At 42.2% G+C, this 16,012-nt stretch overlaps 1 protein-coding gene across 9 annotated transcripts in view; it reads right to left on the bottom strand.

Annotated features, from left to right (window-relative positions):
* mybpc3 (myosin binding protein C3) overlaps positions 1-16,012 on the bottom strand; it is a 41,972-nt gene that overhangs the window by 16,905 nt on the left and 9,055 nt on the right. For 6 of the 9 annotated variants that reach the window (XM_036980894.1, XM_036980897.1, XM_036980901.1 and 3 more), the window contains 17 exons: positions 14,541-14,600; positions 14,373-14,375; positions 13,231-13,260; positions 12,781-12,950; positions 12,204-12,336; positions 11,979-11,981; positions 11,503-11,627; positions 11,245-11,350; positions 9,961-10,127; positions 4,726-4,891; positions 4,526-4,632; positions 4,403-4,432; positions 4,139-4,278; positions 3,455-3,502; positions 2,496-2,655; positions 1,983-2,087; positions 1,465-1,653 (listed from right to left, as the gene is read on the bottom strand). In XM_036980894.1, coding sequence (XP_036836789.1) covers positions 1,465-1,653; positions 1,983-2,087; positions 2,496-2,655; positions 3,455-3,502; positions 4,139-4,278; positions 4,403-4,432; positions 4,526-4,632; positions 4,726-4,891; positions 9,961-10,127; positions 11,245-11,350; positions 11,503-11,627; positions 11,979-11,981; positions 12,204-12,336; positions 12,781-12,950; positions 13,231-13,260; positions 14,373-14,375; positions 14,541-14,600 — 1,742 coding nt within the window. The remainder of the gene's footprint in view (positions 1-1,464; positions 1,654-1,982; positions 2,088-2,495; positions 2,656-3,454; positions 3,503-4,138; positions 4,279-4,402; positions 4,433-4,525; positions 4,633-4,725; positions 4,892-9,960; positions 10,128-11,244; positions 11,351-11,502; positions 11,628-11,978; positions 11,982-12,203; positions 12,337-12,780; positions 12,951-13,230; positions 13,261-14,372; positions 14,376-14,540; positions 14,601-16,012) is intronic. The other 3 variants (XM_036980898.1, XM_036980899.1, XM_036980896.1) reach the window with 2 other exon arrangements.

The raw sequence follows: 16,012 nt of genomic DNA, 5'->3' as shown, positions 1-16,012 counted from the left end.
AATCTGGCCTTTATGGAAGAGTGGCAAGAAGAAAGCCATTTCTTAAAGATATCCATAAAAAGTGTTGTTTAAAGTTTGCCACAAGCCACCTGGGAGACACACCAAACATGTGGAAGAAGGTGCTCTGGTCAGATGAAACCAAAATTGAACTTTTTGGCAACAATGCAAAACGTTATGTTTGGCGTAAAAGCAACACAGCTCATCAGCCTGAACACACCATCCCCACTGTCAAACATGATGGTGGCAGCATCATGGTTTGGGCCTGCTTTTCTTCAGCAGGGACAGGGAAGATGGTTAAAATTGATGGGAAGATGGATGGAGCCAAATACAGGACCATTCTGGAAGAAAACCTGATGGAGTCTGCAAAAGACCTGAGACTGGGACGGAGATTTGTCTTCCAACAAGACAATGATCCAAAACATAAAGCAAAATCTACAATGGAATGGTTCAAAAATAAACATATCCAGGTGTTAGAATGGCCAAGTCAAAGTCCAGACCTGAATCCAATCGAGAATCTGTGGAAAGAACTGAAAACTGCTGTTCACAAATGCTCTCCATCCAACCTCACTGAGCTCGAGCTGTTTTGCAAGGAGGAATGGGAAAAGATGTCAGTCTCTCGTTGTGCAAAACTGATAGAGACATACCCCAAGCGACTTACAGCTGTAATCGCAGCAAAAGGTGGCGCTACAAAGTATTAACTTAAGGGGGCTGAATAATTTTGCACGCCCAATTTTTCAGTTTTTGATTTGTTAAAAAAGTTTGAAATATCCAATAAATGTCGTTCCACTTCATGATTGTGTCCCACTTGTTGTTGATTCTTCACAAAAAAATACAGTTTTATATCTTTATGTTTGAAGCCTGAAATGTGGCAAAAGGTCGCAAAGTTCAAGGGGGACGAATACTTTCGCAAGGCACTGTACTTTCAGACCACTGTGCCCTCTTGTGGTAACTTCCCTCGCACATAAGAGGGAAGCTTGCACTGCTGGTGCTGTCACAAGTGCAGATCAAATGCACTGCTGGAACTCCGATTAAGCCGTTCACACATCCTAATAATTCAAAAGATTGCTTAGAAAACCTGGTGTTTTAATTGCTGCTTGTTTACTTCGATTTTGACCGTACGCCGATCAAGATAATCAGAGTAAGATGTTTACATGACTATTGCATAATCTACCTATTGTCATAATCAGTTTAATATTGAATTATTGATGTGCATGTAAACATAATCATATGACTGGTGAGTGACTGACTGTCCAGTGTGACCACCCAAGGGAGAGCACATGCCTATACGATGACCATCCACCACCCAAAGTTTACACCAACAAGCTGACACATATCTGTTCGCATTTTGAATGACCTGATTGTACGAGGCGCCACATAGAACAAAATGTATTTCCCCATCCCTCAAACAGGGAAGTTCAATTTCATAGATGTATATAAAGGAAAATCACAAGGAGGGGAACTCACCCACTGGGATGAAGGGTTGTGAGGCAGCGCTGTGGCATGACATGCCAATGGCGTTCACTGCATAGACACGCATCTCATATTCCACACCCTCTATCATCCTCTTGGCCTCATAGGTAGTATCAGTGTAGGGGTCAAAGTTCAGCCTCATCCACCTGTAGCTCTTCTTCTTCTTCCTCTCCAGCACATAGCCTGGGAAGAAAACGTCAAACATTGTTACTGTATACATTACAGGAGGTTGGTGGCACCTTAATGGCTGTAGTGGAATGGTGTCAAATACATCAAACACATGGTTTCCATGTGTCTGATGCTATTCCATTCGTTCAGTTCCGTTCCAGACATTATTAATGAGCCGTCATCCCAGCAGCCTCCACTGATAGACATGTGACTGTACTTATCAGTATACTACAATCAAACTACTCATATTTTCTCTGTACATGTTCGCTGTAAACAAGTGAGCATTGTGTATGCCTGAACATAAGATCTGGTAAGACATTATGCACGCTACTGTATATCCTCACCAATGATCGGGTTGCCACCATCTGACTTAGGGGGGTCCCACTGGACAACGCAGGAGTCCTCTCCAACACTGAGGATCCTTGGGGCCGAGGGAGGGTCTGGCGCATCTGAGGAAAAGAAAAGGCCATAAAAAAACATGAATAAGATGACTTGGGACTATAAGGTTCTATCTGCAAAAGGATGATTCTGAGATAATTGGCTTTAAAGTTTCAAACCCTCATTGGTTTGAATGGTGTCTGCAATTTTTATCTATATTCTTTTGAACTTAACAAAATGAATTGGGGTGTTTAGAGTACTACATAGGCAGAGAACATTGAACAGAACAAGGCTATGACAATAACTACATTTGGACAAAAATGCAGATAGAACCTTTGTCCCAAGCTCCCAAAATATAGTGTAAAATACAGGATAAGCAAGGCACAACCTGATTAAACTAATTTGTCTCATCTCTTTGACTAATGACAGAATGAAAAATGTATCAACAAAAATCCTTGTGGGCAGTGGTTGTATCTTACCAACAACTTTGACGTTAATGTCAGCTTTGTCCTCCCCAGCAGGGTTCCGCACAATCACAGAGTAGAGGCCCTCGTCCTGTTTATCCGCTCCCTCAATAGTGAAGATACAGTGTCCCTTGGTGCTCTCCACGTGGAGCCTTCCATCTCCCTCTGTCATCACCTGACTCATCAGGACAGCAGATCATTAGCGGAGTCGTTCTCATTCAGCTGAACTTAAGGGATCAATTCCAATTCGTAATGCAACCGTTTATATCATCTGATCTGGAGTGTATTCATTAGTGCACACCGTTGCAAACGAGAGTTTCTTAATGGACAAATTCAGGTAGGTCCTTCCTTGTTTCGGCTTGCTTGCTTCCGGTCTGTTGTAGTGAACACACCCTTGATGATACTGTTTATTGTCAAAGCCAAAAAAGGACGAAATACACTTTCCAAGACACATTGGCTGGAAAGGATTTACCTGGTCATGCTTTTTGGCATGAAAACCAACCACACTGGGAGGTTTACTCATAGACTCAGCTGAAATGGCCATGCAAAGCAGCTATAATACTTACTGTTCTGCCCTGGTGTCACCCCTTCGATGTCTTTCATTTCAGCAGAAGATTTTGAACATGCTCTTACCTGATCGTCATGGAAGTATGAAACCGCATGCATTGTTTAATTAGCATTGAATGCTGTGTTAAGTTATCAGTCAACATGTTGCCACCCAGGCCTCTGTTGGCACAGACAAAATACAATCCTTGATGTTTTGAAATGAACAGTGTGTGAGAGCATGAGGAATAAAAAGTAACAGGGATGCCAGAAGAGAAAGGACAGCATGAGACTGACACAAATGCACAAACACATATACAGGGGAAAGAGATGCATTTTTTGGAACCCAGGTGCTATGGAGAGAAAGTAGTAACAGAGATTGAAAAGAGACATGCACAGGCCTCAGCGTTGGTGTTTAGGGCCACACTCACATCCCCATCCTTGATGCTCCATGTTTCTGCCGCCACCTCAGAGCCAGCCTACATGAGCAGAGCAAAGCAGTAAGGGTGCTGAAGAGGAGGCCAGAGGGTATTCCCCTCTTGTCTCCCCCTTCTCCCCAACTAACCTCCCGTTCCCAGCAATCAACCAGACACCTGCTGGAATTTAGGTCATGTGATCGCCTGCAGACCTCCTACCTGTTGGGATGGGTGAGGAAGGGATCCTCTCACCATGAAAGTGGGACAATTAGCTAAGACGTAAATTAAAAAGTTTGACAATTGAGAACATGGGAAACCACATAGTTGAAAGTGGAAAACAAGGTAAACACCATAGTTGATATTGAAAAAAACAAGGAAAGAAACATTAATAATTAAGCTAGTCTACAGTACATGGCCACTGGTAGTGGAAGAGTTAATTGTATGAGTGAACATACAAAGTATCAGACAGCTTATGACGTACTAATGGGGAAGACAAAACAACATGGTTCAGTCTTCTCACAGCAAGCCTTACCTAGAAGACCTGATCATCTGTACAGTCGTTGGCACTGAGGTAGTCTCTCCTAAACATCCACTGGTCAGAGGCCAGCATTCACACAAGATTTGGTTCTGGCCTACCAAGATTGGAATAGAGGCTATGTGCTAGCCTGCGTGGCTAATAAGGAAAACCAGCAACTTTACCTTTTCTCCCTTTGTCCAGACCACAGTAGGCGCTGGGTCTCCAGTGATGGGCACGTCCAGTCGCAGCTTGTTCCCAGCCACTACCATTATGGTGGAGTCGGACGTGTGACCCATGCAGTCAAGGTGGATCTTTGGAGGATCTTCAGGAATAAAGAATGATGGAATGCAAAATATGTAAATGTATTCTTAATCCAGCAATCCAAGATATATAATATTTTCAATTGAATAAGAGGCTGCGAGGATGAAGAATAAACCATGGTATACCTTGGCGAGGCACATAATCGATCTTGACCTCTGAAAAGCAGACAAACACGCAATGAATTCATAAAATGAAAAGGATCATTATGAAATGCAGGGGCACATGACATGGTGTAATTGTAAAAGTACCCAGGAAGTTGAGTTTGGCTGAGAGGTTGAATGCGTATCCCTCTGGAACAAAGGTGTAGTCACCCTGGTCCTCAGGTTTGACATCATCGATAGTGAGTTTGTGGATCCTTCAGTGAGACAGAATTTTCACAAATATTTGTCCAACTACTCAACAAACCTTCTGATCCTACCCAGTACAACAGTATGGATACCATTCTCACCTGCCAATGTGTGTAATATTGGTCCTGGCATCAGCCTTCACTTCCACTCCGTTCTTGTACCAGATACCCTTCACAGTCTCATCTGAGACCTCACATTTAAACACAGCCTCATCCTTTGCCTTCACCGTGAGGTCAGCAATGTTTTGGTACACCTCCAGTTCCTTCTCTAAAGGGTCAGAAGTCAGAGGTCAGAGATGATTCACAATGTATGTAGTATATGAAGTATTTCAGAATATGTGGTGTGTTCATTATGATCCTAGGTTTTTCTAGGGGACTTTTACTAGGGGATCCTAAGTGACATGGATATACAGTATATATACAGTATATGACAACACCAGATGCATAGAGGATAGGGCATCTGATCCACACAGGAAACTAATACTTTTAGACATCAACGGAGGCTGCAAGCTCAAAGTCTATCAACATAAGAGAGAGTACGAGACAGTTAAGGGTAGTGGACAGGGAGTGTCCGCAATGATCAATGTAAACTACTCCACTCCTAGTGAAGGTTACGGCAGAATGAAGTTAGCTGACAGGAGCAATGAGAAGCTGCTACTGAGAGCATAATGGGGTTGGCAGCTGGTAATTCTTGGCAATGGCTAAATTTGATGGGGCCCAGATAAACTATAGTTGTGAGCTGGGCCAGATATCATATTTAAATTCAACTACGAGCAACAACCGCTGAGCAACACACAATAAAATAATACACACAAGATACTTGTGTATTCAGGGGTTTGTGCTTAGTCCTGTACTCCCTGTTCACCCACGGCTGCGTGGCCACACACGACTCCAACACCATCATTAAGTTTGCCGATGACACAACAGTAGTAGGCCTGATCACCAACGACGAACCAGAGAGGAGGTCAGAGACCTGGCAGTGTGGTGGCAGGACAACAACCTCTCCCTCAACGTGAGCAAAACACAGGAGCTGATTGTGAACTATAGGAAAGAAGGGCCAAGCACTCCCCCATTCACATCGACAGGGTTGTAGTGGAGCAGATCGAGAGCTTCAAGTTCCTTGGTGTCCACATCACTAAGAAACTATCATGGTCCAGATACACCAAGACAGTCTTGAAGAGGGCACGATAATGCCTATTTTCCCTCAGGAGACTGCAAAGATTTTTTTTCCTCAGAAAATTCTACAGCTGCACCATCAAGAGCATCCTGACTGGTTGCATCACAGTTTGGTATGGCAACTGCTCGGCATCTGACCGTAAGGCGATACAGAGGGTAGTGTGTATGGCCCAGCTTCCTGCCATACAGGACCTCTATACCAGGCGGTGTCAGAGGAAGGCCCTAAAAATGGCAAAAAACTACAGCCACTCAAGTCACAGACTGTTCTCTCTGCTATCGCATGGCAACCGATACCCAAGCACTAACTCTAGGACCAAAAGGCTCCCTAACAGCTTCTACCCTCAAGCCATAAGACTGCTAGACAGTTAATCAAATGGCCACCTGGACTATATACATTGACCCCCTTTATTTTCTTCTTTTTTCTTTTTTTTTTTTGCACTGACTCTCTTGCACAGGTTCGATATACACTTACCAGACTCTAACCACACACCCGCACATACTACACTGACACTGCAATACACACACGGACACACACAGAAAACACACACACATTCATATTGATGCCACACACATACAGTGCCTTGCGAAAGTATTCGGCCCCCTTGAACTTTGCGACCTTTTGCCACATTTCAGGCTTCAAACATGAAGATATAAAACTGTATTTTTTTGTGAAGAATCAACAACAAGTGGGACACAATCATGAAGTGGAACGACATTTATTGGATATTTCAAACTTTTTTAACAAATCAAAAGCTGAAAAATTGGGCGTGCAAAATTATTCAGCCCCCTTAAGTTAATACTTTGTAGCGCCACCTTTTGCTGCGATTACAGCTGTAAGTCGCTTGGGGTATGTCTCTATCAGTTTTGCACAACGAGAGACTGACATCTTTTCCCATTCCTCCTTGCAAAACAGCTCGAGCTCAGTGAGGTTGGATGGAGAGCATTTGTGAACAGCAGTTTTCAGTTCTTTCCACAGATTCTCGATTGGATTCAGGTCTGAACTTTGACTTGGCCATTCTAACACCTGGATATGTTTATTTTTGAACCATTCCATTGTAGATTTTGCTTTATGTTTTGGATCATTGTCTTGTTGGAAGACAAATCTCTGTCCCAGTCTCAGGTCTTTTGCAGAATCCATCAGGTTTTCTTCCAGAATGGTCCTGTATTTGGCTCCATCCATCTTCCCATCAATTTTAACCATCTTCCCTGTCCCTGCTGAAGAAAAGCAGGCCCAAACCATGATGCTGCCACCACCATGTTTGACAGTGGGGATGGTGTGTTCAGCTGTGTTGCTTTTACGCCAAACATAATGTTTTGCATTGTTGCCAAAAAGTTCAATTTTGGTTTCATCTGACCAGAGCACCTTCTTCCACATGTTTGGTGTGTCTCCCAGGTGGCTTGTGGCAAACTTTAAACAACACTTTTTATGGATATCTTTAAGAAATGGCTTTCTTCTTGCCACTCTTCCATAAAGGCCATATTTTTGCATTATAGGACTGATTGTTGTCCTATGGACAGATCAGCTGTAGATCTCTGCAGTTCATCCAGAGTGATCATGGGCCTCTTGGCTGCATCTCTGATCAGTCTTCTCCTTGTATGAGCTGAAAGTTTAGAGGGACGGCCAGGTCTTGGTAGATTTGCAGTGGTCTGATACTCCTTCCATTTCAATATTATCGCTTGCACAGTGCTCCTTGGGATGTTTAAAGCTTGGGAAATCTTTTTGTATCCAAATCCGGCTTTAAACTTCTTCACAACAGTATCTCGGACCTGCCTGGTCTGTTCCTTGTTCTTCATGATGCTCTCTGCGCTTTTAACGGACCTCTGAGACTATCACAGTGCAGGTGCATTTATACGGAGACTTGATTACACACAGGTGGATTGTATTTATCATCATTAGTCATTTAGGTCAACATTGGATCATTCAGAGATCCTCACTGCACTTCTGGAGAGAGTTTGCTGCACTGAAAGTAAAGGGGCTGAATAATTTTGCACGCCCAATTTTTCAGTTTTTGATTTGTTAAAAAAGTTTGAAATATCCAATAAATGTCGTTCCACTTCATGATTGTGTCCCACTTGTTGTTGATTCTTCACAAAAAAATACAGTTTTATATCTTTATGTTTGAAGCCTGAAATGTGGCAAAAGGTCACAAAGTTCAAGGGGGCCGAATACTTTCGCAAGGCACTGTATATACATTAATATTCCATCACACTCCTCACATACGCTGCTGCTACTCTCTGTTTATTATCTATGCGTAGTCACTTTACCCCTACCTACATGTACTGTATATATTACCTCAATTACACGACTAACCCGTACTCCTGCATATTTACTCAGTACCTGTACCCCTTGTATATAGCCTCATTATTGTTATTTTATTGTGTTACTATTTTTCCTTTAGTCCATTTAGCAAAACATTTCTTACTTACTAAATACATTTTAAAAACTCTGCATTGTTGGTTAAGGGCTCGTAAGTAAGCATTTCATGATAAGGTTGTATTTGTAATTGGTTTCAAATGTGATTTGATTTTTATTTGGTTTGATAACTGTATATATACAAACATACATGTCTGTTTATATACAGTACAAGTCAAAAGTTTGGACACACCTACACATTCAAGGTTTTTTTGTATTTTTACTATTTTCTACATTGTAGAATAATAATAATAATTCTACATTATTTTACAATGTAGAAAATAGTGAAGAAATCAAAACTATGAAATAACACATATGGAATTATGTAGTAGCCAAAAAATACTATTTGACCAAGAAGGATCACCTGACCTCAAACCAATTGAGATGGTTTGGGATGAGTTGGACCACAAAGTGAAGGAAAAGCAGCCAACAAGAGCTCAGCATATGTGGGAACTCCTTCAAGACTGTTGGAAAAGCATTCCAGGTGAAGCTGGTTGAGAGAATGCCAAGAGTGTGGTAAGGCAAAGGGTGGCTACTTTGAAGAATTTCAAATCTAAAATATATTTCCATATGATTCCATATGTGTTATTTCATAGTTTTGATGTCTTCACTATTATTATTGTAAAAAATAAAGAAAAATCCATGAATGAGTAGGTGTGTCCAAACTTTTAAAATGTAAAAAAAAAAAAAATCCAGGTCTAACTGAAAGACAGCAAAACCAATGTCTTCATACTGCAGCTCTTGACATCAATGACTGGGCACTTACGGTCATGTTAGGATTGTAAAACGGTGATAAACTGATGTTTAGTTATGAGATGGTGGAGAATGGGTGTTTTTATTTGTCACAATGACACAGCTAAGGTTCTGTCACAGTTGAAAATGCTGAAGTGACATTGTTAATTGATGGTTGTTGTTCAATCAAAATGAATGTTATTTAATTTTTGTCCTACGTTGGTTTAGATTTTCTCCTACGTTCGTTTCCATTGAATGGTCATCATCCAACGTCTCTACCACATCGCCTGTGGGTTGATTCTCTATACTCGCTGGAATAGGACAACATTTTTAGTTTGCCATGTTCCCTGAATACCTTTTTGGAATACCCTATAAATATACACCTATTGGCACAAATTAGATATACAGAACAAATTAAACATGCAGTACAATGGGACAGGACAGAATAGAGAGAGAGAGAGAGAGAGAGAGAGAGAGAGAGAGAGAGAGAGAGAGAGAGAGAGAGAGAGAACAAACAGAGAGAGAAAGATAGAACACATACAGAGAGAGACAGAGAGAGCGCGAGAGAGAGAGAGAGACACAGACAGACAAAGACACAGATAGACAATTGAGGGTCACCTGCGCCAGCCTGTACCCTTCAGATAAAATATATGGGCCATGTCTTCTAACTTTAGCTGGCATTTGGACAGACTTGTGTCTGTGCGGTAACCTTGACATAGTAACATGGTTGATGGCGTGGGCAGCCATGTTTCAAGGTTAGGCAGAACAGGGGCTTGCTTGGAGTGACAGGAACACAAGAGTAGGCTGTGTCTCGGTGAAGGGTGAGGAAGAAGATTCACAATGTTTTCTGTATCTTCAGCCCAGTACTCTAGTTCAAAGATTACTTTGTCTGTCTATAAACTGGACATGCTTTATGGACTGCAGGTGGTTGGACCCCAGGATACTAGCTATCATATTCAACATTGTTGAGCAGAGATGTATTTCAGTCTGTTCTGTTGACTGATGTGAGCACTTACCCGACACCATGAGTTCAGACATAGATTCACCGCCATTGGTTTTAACTGTGTAGTGGCCACAGTCCTCCTTAGTTGCCTCATTAATGATGAGGACGTGCTTGCGGCCATCTTTCTTGAAGCGGTACTTGAAGGACTCATCCCTTGTCAGCTCCACACCATCTTTCTCCCTGCATAGACGGAGCACCACATGAGCACCAGCAGTATCAAATTCTCCATTATTGTCTGATTAATTTCATCTACATTTCTACAAAACAGTCAGAGGTGTCACTATAACAGCTTTGATTTGAGGTTATGTTAGACAGTCTCTAGTGAATGTGATACAGAGTTGTCGATGTAACACAGTCAGCCATTTTGCATTACAAATGTTCTCAACATGTCACTTTTCTGAATGGTCATCACTTTACCACGACTATTTCATTTTCACCAATGAAGGCACTGTTACACAGGTATTAACAGTGGTATCATGGCAATCTGATACTGTATGTTTTCCCAAAGAAACGAACTGGCAGATAGATGTTTATTTCTGTGCCCATGATTAGGCCCAATTCCAGGAACATCACCCTGTTGTATTTTAGATGGGTGACCATAATTCACAATTACTTTCTTGTTCCGTTAAAGGACAGGGGAGGTGCTAACAGCTCTGTGTGACCTTTCATGTGGCTGATAATTTACTGCATGTTATGATATTCAGCCTAGCCCTGTGGCAGATACACTGTGACTGAGACACTGTGGCAGAGACACTGTGGCAGAGTCACCGTGGCAGAGACACCGTGGCTGAGACACCGTGGCAGAGTGACTGTGGCAGGCAGTTCAGCATCTATCTTTCAGTCAGGGAAGTCAGAGCCTCGGGGTGACTAACACATTAAAGCCATGAGAGACACAAATGCCCTCAACTGGACATGTGAGGAAATTGTACCATGCAGCGCAGACTCAGAAACTACATCTGTTTCAATCCTTACAACCAGAGGAATGTATCAAACCAAGATCTGATATGTGGATTACTTCTAACAAGGGAAACACAAAATATAGCTATTTCCTACTGTACCACTATGTCATCATATTAGTTATTACAGCCATCTGTTGTGTCTGTCTGAGTTGTTGTGAAGTGACGTAATGTGAACAGTATGCCAGACCATGCTTTTGATGTCCTCGGTCAGGGACTTGGCACTTTGTAAATCTTAAGACCCTGTCTAGTATGGCACCCATTGTTAACCTCCTCACACCTTCTATGGTATGGAAGTTATGGTGTTTGAGTTTGATTTGTGGGTTGAGGGAATGTCCTACCATTTGACAGTAGCCCCTTCTTCTGACACCTCACACTCTAACTCCACCCGCTCACCCTTCATGACCATCTGGTCCTCCAGATGACTTGTAATAGTGACAGGAGGCTCTGCAGACACACAGAGAAATAAACAGTAAGAACCACCATTATACCACCAGGCACAAATATAACGTCAGTGTGAAATGCATTCAAACTGGTGTACAAACGAAACATTGATGTTGGACCGTTGATTGTCCACTTTCAGCTTGTCTCACATGCACCTTTGACAAAGAGCTCTGTGGTGCACTTCTCATCTCCGACCACACAAGTGTATGTGGCATCGTCTGACAGTGAGCAGTGGTTGATGGTGAGGTATCGCTTGTTGCCAACACTCTCAAAGATGTACCTGGTAGATGGACAAGAACCTTCATTATCCACTCAATTATTCACTCAATTGTCCCTTCTTTTTGACAGACATAGACAACATTCAAACCGCAATAGCCTTCTGTGTAACATTGTATTCTTGTTGATGATACATTGTATAGATAGCTGGTAAATTGGTTGATGGCATAACAGTTTTACATCAGTCATCATTGTGTTTTCAGATTAGACAGCAGTGTGGAGACCCCAAAAAGCTTCCATATTTACAATGGTTGACAAAGTCGTATTCTTGTGTAGCTTATTTCAGCTCTTTGGTACTGTTGGTACCTAGCAAAACAATTTCAGATGTGCTGCTTGAAATGATGAAAGCACTTACTTGCTGTTCATGAAAGGTCAGCAAGATCAGCACAGTCCATCCATGTGTTTTGGGGGGAAGGAAGAGAAACGTTAGCATGACATATACAGCAATCTGAGAGATAGCTAATTGTATTGTTGAGTTGCTGAATAAGCATGTGTTGTACACACATTTGTAAGAGATGGTACATCAGTAATTCATTCAATTTGAATGCAAGCTCAGAAAACCCTCTCTGCTGATGGCTACCTTCCAGTTGATTGAATCTCTTGCCCATTCTTCAGCCATTTTACATCTACGTCTTCATTGGCCACCTCAATGCATAGTTTCATTTTATGCCCTTTTTCTACCTGGTAGGCAGGGTCCAGCTTCTTTAGGAAAACTGGAGTTTGTAGACACAGACACATGGAGAGAAATTACTTTTCCTATAGTTAACAATACTTATCTGCAGAGCACAGGAGGTTGGTGGCGATTTAATTGGGGAGGACGGGCTTGTAGTAATGGCTGGAGCGGAGTAAGTGGAATGGTATCAACTACATCAAACACATAGCTTCCATGCTTGATGCCATTCAATTCACTCCGTTCTGGCCATTATTATAAGCCGTCCTCCCCTCAGCAACCTCCTGTGCTGCAGAGGTAACATTTAGCTGTAAATACAGATACAGTAGCTAGCTTCTACAATGGAGGCTTCCATGGAGGGATGACTGAAGGGATGAGTACCTAAATGAGTATTTGCGGTTTCCATTTTAGGTCGGGTTCAGTCTCAGGATGCATAATGTATTAGCTGAAGGATATGTGTTGGTTTCACAAAGATAGAGATACCAACCTTCACTCTTCTTTTCCTCCTTCTTCATCTTCTTCAGCCTCTTCAACATCCCACGCAGGTCTGTTATGCCATACTGGAAGGCAATCTTCTCATACTCACTGGCTGGAGCCTTCTGGAGGATTTCCCATACATCCTCATCAGGCTCATTTTTGACCTGGGACTTAGAGGCACTGGCACAGAAAGACGACACAAGGGGACAAGGTAAGCCACTGTCTGAAGCCATCACTTAGCATTATCATTGGGCTACATTACTGACCATGCACAGTAACAGTTAGGTCTACTCATGCTCAATAGGCCTACTTATACATTTTCTTCATTATCTATTTTCTTCAATTTTCCATTACAATTTTATAAGTCAAATTTGCATTCAGGTTTCACTCAAAAACTCATTGCAGTCTTCACATAACAATCAGATAGCATATTATTACATCGACAACAATTGTTTCTTACCGATGACCTGGTGAACCTTTAAAACAACTGCTGCGCTCATTCCGAAGCAGAACCCAAGCGACATGCATGACAAGACAAACCAAACAGATTAATACACACATTAAATATACATTGCAGTACCCAAAACCGAATTATAGCAGAACCCACGCATGAAGACCACAAACAAGCACAACAACTACAACAAATATAATTTCTGCTGCAATGGTCTGCAGACATGCAGAAAAGTGTCACAGCTATTGTAAAATATTGAAAATAAATTCAGATTAATCTGAATTATACAGAACATCAACTCAGAATCATTTTGACTGTATTATGAATTTTGAAAACAACATTCACATTTTCAACAAACAAGAGATCCCCAAACAATGTGTTTGCCAGTATAGGTCAATTCATGACATCAAGGTAAATGCCAGGGCATGAAATCCACTAGACTAGGAGATGGGTTTGACATTAAGAGATTGAGTGAGACGGAACAATGTCTGTGTGTGATGGGGGCGGAAATAAACCATTGCTTTTAAAACAGGTGGAGTCGTGACTGGATGTGGAAGGTAGGTCTTGAGAGTCAGTGATGACTCATTGTGATGATGCAGTGACACTCATAGGGAAGAAACAGGTGCAGACCACAAAGTGTTGTGAAAGCTTCTAGTGCATTCAGATGTGTGTTAAATCTCCTGCACTCGCAGAAAAAAATGTGCTATCTAGAACCTAAAAGGGTCCTTTGGCTGTCCCCGTAAGAGAACCCTTGTCAGAAACCTATTTGGTTCCAGGAAGAACCCTTTTGGGTTCCATGTATAACCCTTTCCACAGAGGGTTCTACATGGAATCCAAAAGGGTTTTACCTGGACCCAAAAAGGGTTCTCCTATGGGGACAGCCAAAGAACCATTTTGGAACTTTTTTTCTAATAGTGTACTGCTCTATGTGTTCTAGCTTGTTTGGTAGAAGTGACAGTCTTCTGCAGGGCATGAGGGGTGTGAGTGTGCTAGGCAGAAGTATTCTGGGACCAGTATGAGATTAGCAGGAGGACTCAAGATGCATTGTGAGTAGGCAGCAAGACTGAACTGAATTCAGGTTAGTGATAAAGTAGCTGGGAAATCATGTCCATTAATCCAATCTGTTGGGTAAACTAGTAGTAGTCACTTACTCTCTGTATAGTGAAATCCAGTGAAGAAAGGGGGGGGGGGGGGGGGGGGGTGACAAAGAGAGATGGACACAATGAGATAACATGCCCAAGAGAAACAAGCTTACTGATTTGGAAAATAATGTTACTCAACTTTTTGTTCTGAAATAATCAGAGATAATTCACACTCACCTTTTCTTCAACAAGGCACTGAAGTCCAACTCTCCTGCTTCCTCGCTTCCATCCATACTGCTGTAGAAATATCAGCACCAATATCACAATGTCAGTACCCTATCAAAGCAATGTATTCTTAAAGTGTAGTTATCATCATCACCATAAGAGATGAGCAGCACCCTTGAAAACAACAAAAAACATGTCATCCCCCACGAATGATGTTCAGTTCATTACTATAGCTCCTGCCTTGGACTAATCAGTGTAATTTTGTAAGTACCGGATCTCTGTGGCAAGATGTATCATTCACCCAAGTTTTTTTTTAAATCAGGCCAGTACTGTCTGAGATATCGCGTGTGACTAACGTATGAAGGAACGAACAGAGACAAATCCACAGTCCTCTCCCCGATTTCATAATGGGGGACAATTAAAGACAGTAGCAGAAAGGGTCTTGACATTTTTTCAAGGTGGAACGCAGGGAGCTGGTAGATATTTTAAGGGGTAAGAAACAAAGAGATCTTTGGGACGCACTGTAAATATAGTATAATATAGATGGATAGAGACAGACAGGCTGTCTTTTCTGGCATCCTTACCCTGTACTAGCGTAACCATGAGAAGCAACAGTCCTCTAAACAAAAAACAAACCACTCAAAGTGAATGCCAGCACCTGGTCAAAATCCCCATGGAATCTGTATTCCACACTGATCAATGTGATGAGGGATCTCAGGGAGAGGAAAGCCGTTTTAAATGTGGCTGGAAGTGTTTATCTCCTCTCTCTGATCTCTGAAGCGATCAGGATTAAACGAGGGCCTGGTGGTTTATGTGGTAGAATTACAACACACGGCGGTGACTTCCTCCAGTGATATCTCTCATCCGACAGCCCTGGAGAACCAGTGCCACAGAAAAGCCTGTGTGTCTTAACACATCCTGGCACTTTCAATACCAACAAACCAGGGGCAAGACGAAAACTCACTATGTCGGCTCACTGTTTGTGCAGCTGGCTCCACTGTTTTGATAATGACCCCGTGGTAGATCAGAGAGAGCGTTTGAGTGACATATAAAGTTGGTGTGCTGTTAAGCTGCTTGTTAACCCTGCCTATTGTACTCTCTCACCTCCAGACCAGAAGCTGGTTCTGTCAAAGTTGGCACGATGACAGTGTTCAATCTGTCAAGCTAAAGGATGACCCAGTGGATTTAACATCTAAGGTGGTCTCTGAGTTAGGTCAAACCCTGTCTCTTTCACACCAAGGCTGTCTTCTCAAATTCCAGCGAGGAAGTTACATATTCCCAGAAACGGGCTCTGTTTGGCCAAAAAGGAAAGCAGAGAAAAAGATGGACTGAAAACCTTTCCCTGAAGTCTTTTTGGTAATCAGGGGCCCCAGTGTTTGGATATGAACCACCAATGTTGCAGCAAACACCCCTCCGCCACTACCTTCCTGATGGTACACTTCTCTTCCTAGCAGCTCCACTCCTGACAAGTTGGCATTGCCAGA

This window comes from Oncorhynchus mykiss, chromosome 6 (genome assembly GCF_013265735.2).
Source record: "Oncorhynchus mykiss isolate Arlee chromosome 6, USDA_OmykA_1.1, whole genome shotgun sequence".
In the NCBI taxonomy this organism is placed as follows: Eukaryota; Metazoa; Chordata; class Actinopteri; order Salmoniformes; family Salmonidae; genus Oncorhynchus; species Oncorhynchus mykiss.
This window is presented reverse-complemented; position numbering and strand designations above follow the sequence as displayed.